Source organism: Nestor notabilis, unplaced genomic scaffold (genome assembly GCF_000696875.1).
Source record: "Nestor notabilis isolate BGI_N333 unplaced genomic scaffold, ASM69687v1 scaffold18448, whole genome shotgun sequence".
NCBI lineage: Eukaryota > Metazoa > Chordata > Aves > Psittaciformes > Psittacidae > Nestor > Nestor notabilis.
In genome coordinates, this window is record NW_009939067.1 from 513 (window position 1) to 1789 (window position 1277).

The following is a 1277-nucleotide window of genomic DNA, read 5'->3' on the forward strand; positions in this document are numbered from 1 at the left end:
GCCAGGCTGGACACAGGGGCTTGGAGCAACCTGCTCTAGTGGAAGGTGTCCCTGGCCGTGGCAGGGGGTGGGGGCGGGGGCGGCTTTAAGGCACTGACTCTATTACTATTATCATCATCGTCATCATCCCACATCACTGGGGCTGGCTCACTGCAGGTGGAGGAACTGTCCCCACTGCCCTGGGCTCTCAGCACACAGGACTCAACTGTGCTTCTTATGCTTATCCAAGAGCATCCTCTTCCTCACTGCCTGGGAAAGCCCAAGCTGGCTGCTTTCCAATGGGAAATTCACTCTTGCAAAGGATTCAAGGATCCAGCCCTGGATAAATGGGCAGCACTGGCCTGCAGGAGCTCAGGAATCATTAATATCCATCTCACACACCTCTTCAGATCCCGAGAACTCAAAGGGAAGCGGATGATGGATGCACACACACAGCCCAGGGGCAGCATCCAGCTTTCCCTCCAGTCCCACCATCCTGTCCTCCACCTCCGAGCAACGCCAGGTACCACCTCAGCCCCCCTCCTCGGTTCCTCCAGCCTATTCTGCAGCAGGTCAAGGCTGCTCAGGGTTGGAGATAACTTCCAGCAAGGTCTCCACGGCTTTTATGGCAAGCAGGAATCTTCTCCGGGTGCCAGAGGTCTATTGGCTTCTCCCACATGGTGGTTTCCACAGCAGGCTCCCAACTGCCTTCTCCCATCAGGTCTGACCCTGATGGTGCTGAGCTGCCTCTCATCCTGCCTGGACCCAGCCCCAAGCCCCCCTCCAACAGCCCCCTCCGTTACTCACGTGGTGGTGGCGGTGGTGGATGTTCACTTCATCCTCATCCTCATCCTCATCGTCATCGTTGATGATCACGGTGCGGACCAGCTTCCGCATGGCCACCTCCTGCAGGGGACAGGGAAGGAGCGGGGGGGGTTGGTGGCTGCTGACCCCCACCCGTGCCCTGGAGCTGCCCCTGGGCTCTTACCTCCCCGTTGGAGTTGATGAGGGCAGTGCGCAGGCTGTCCCCGGAGCCCCAGCTGCTCTGGGCTTTCCACACCACGTTGCTGGGGGGACTATGGGTCGCCCCAGCCCCCGAGGCCCAGATCTAGGGAGAAGAGCACAGAGAAAAGTGATGTCTTGGGTCTGCAGAGCCCAGAGCCCGGGGCCATGGCTCTGACCCTCAGAAAAGCCACGCGCCGAGGAGCCTGCACCCCGGGTCCAAACACTCCACGTCTCCAACAGCCCATGTGGGACAGGCTGAGAACACTGGGGCTGTTCAGCCTGGAGAAGAGAAG

General features: G+C 59.9%; 1 protein-coding gene across 1 annotated transcript in view; it reads right to left on the reverse strand.

The window, feature by feature from the left end:
* Positions 1-786: 786 nt before the first annotated feature.
* LMNA (lamin A/C) overlaps positions 787-1277 on the reverse strand; it is a gene marked incomplete at both ends in the record, with an annotated part of 3470 nt that continues 2979 nt past the window's right edge. Inside the window, 2 exons of the mRNA XM_010019678.1 lie at positions 787-885; positions 968-1087. Coding sequence (XP_010017980.1) covers positions 787-885; positions 968-1087 — 219 coding nt within the window. The remainder of the gene's footprint in view (positions 886-967; positions 1088-1277) is intronic.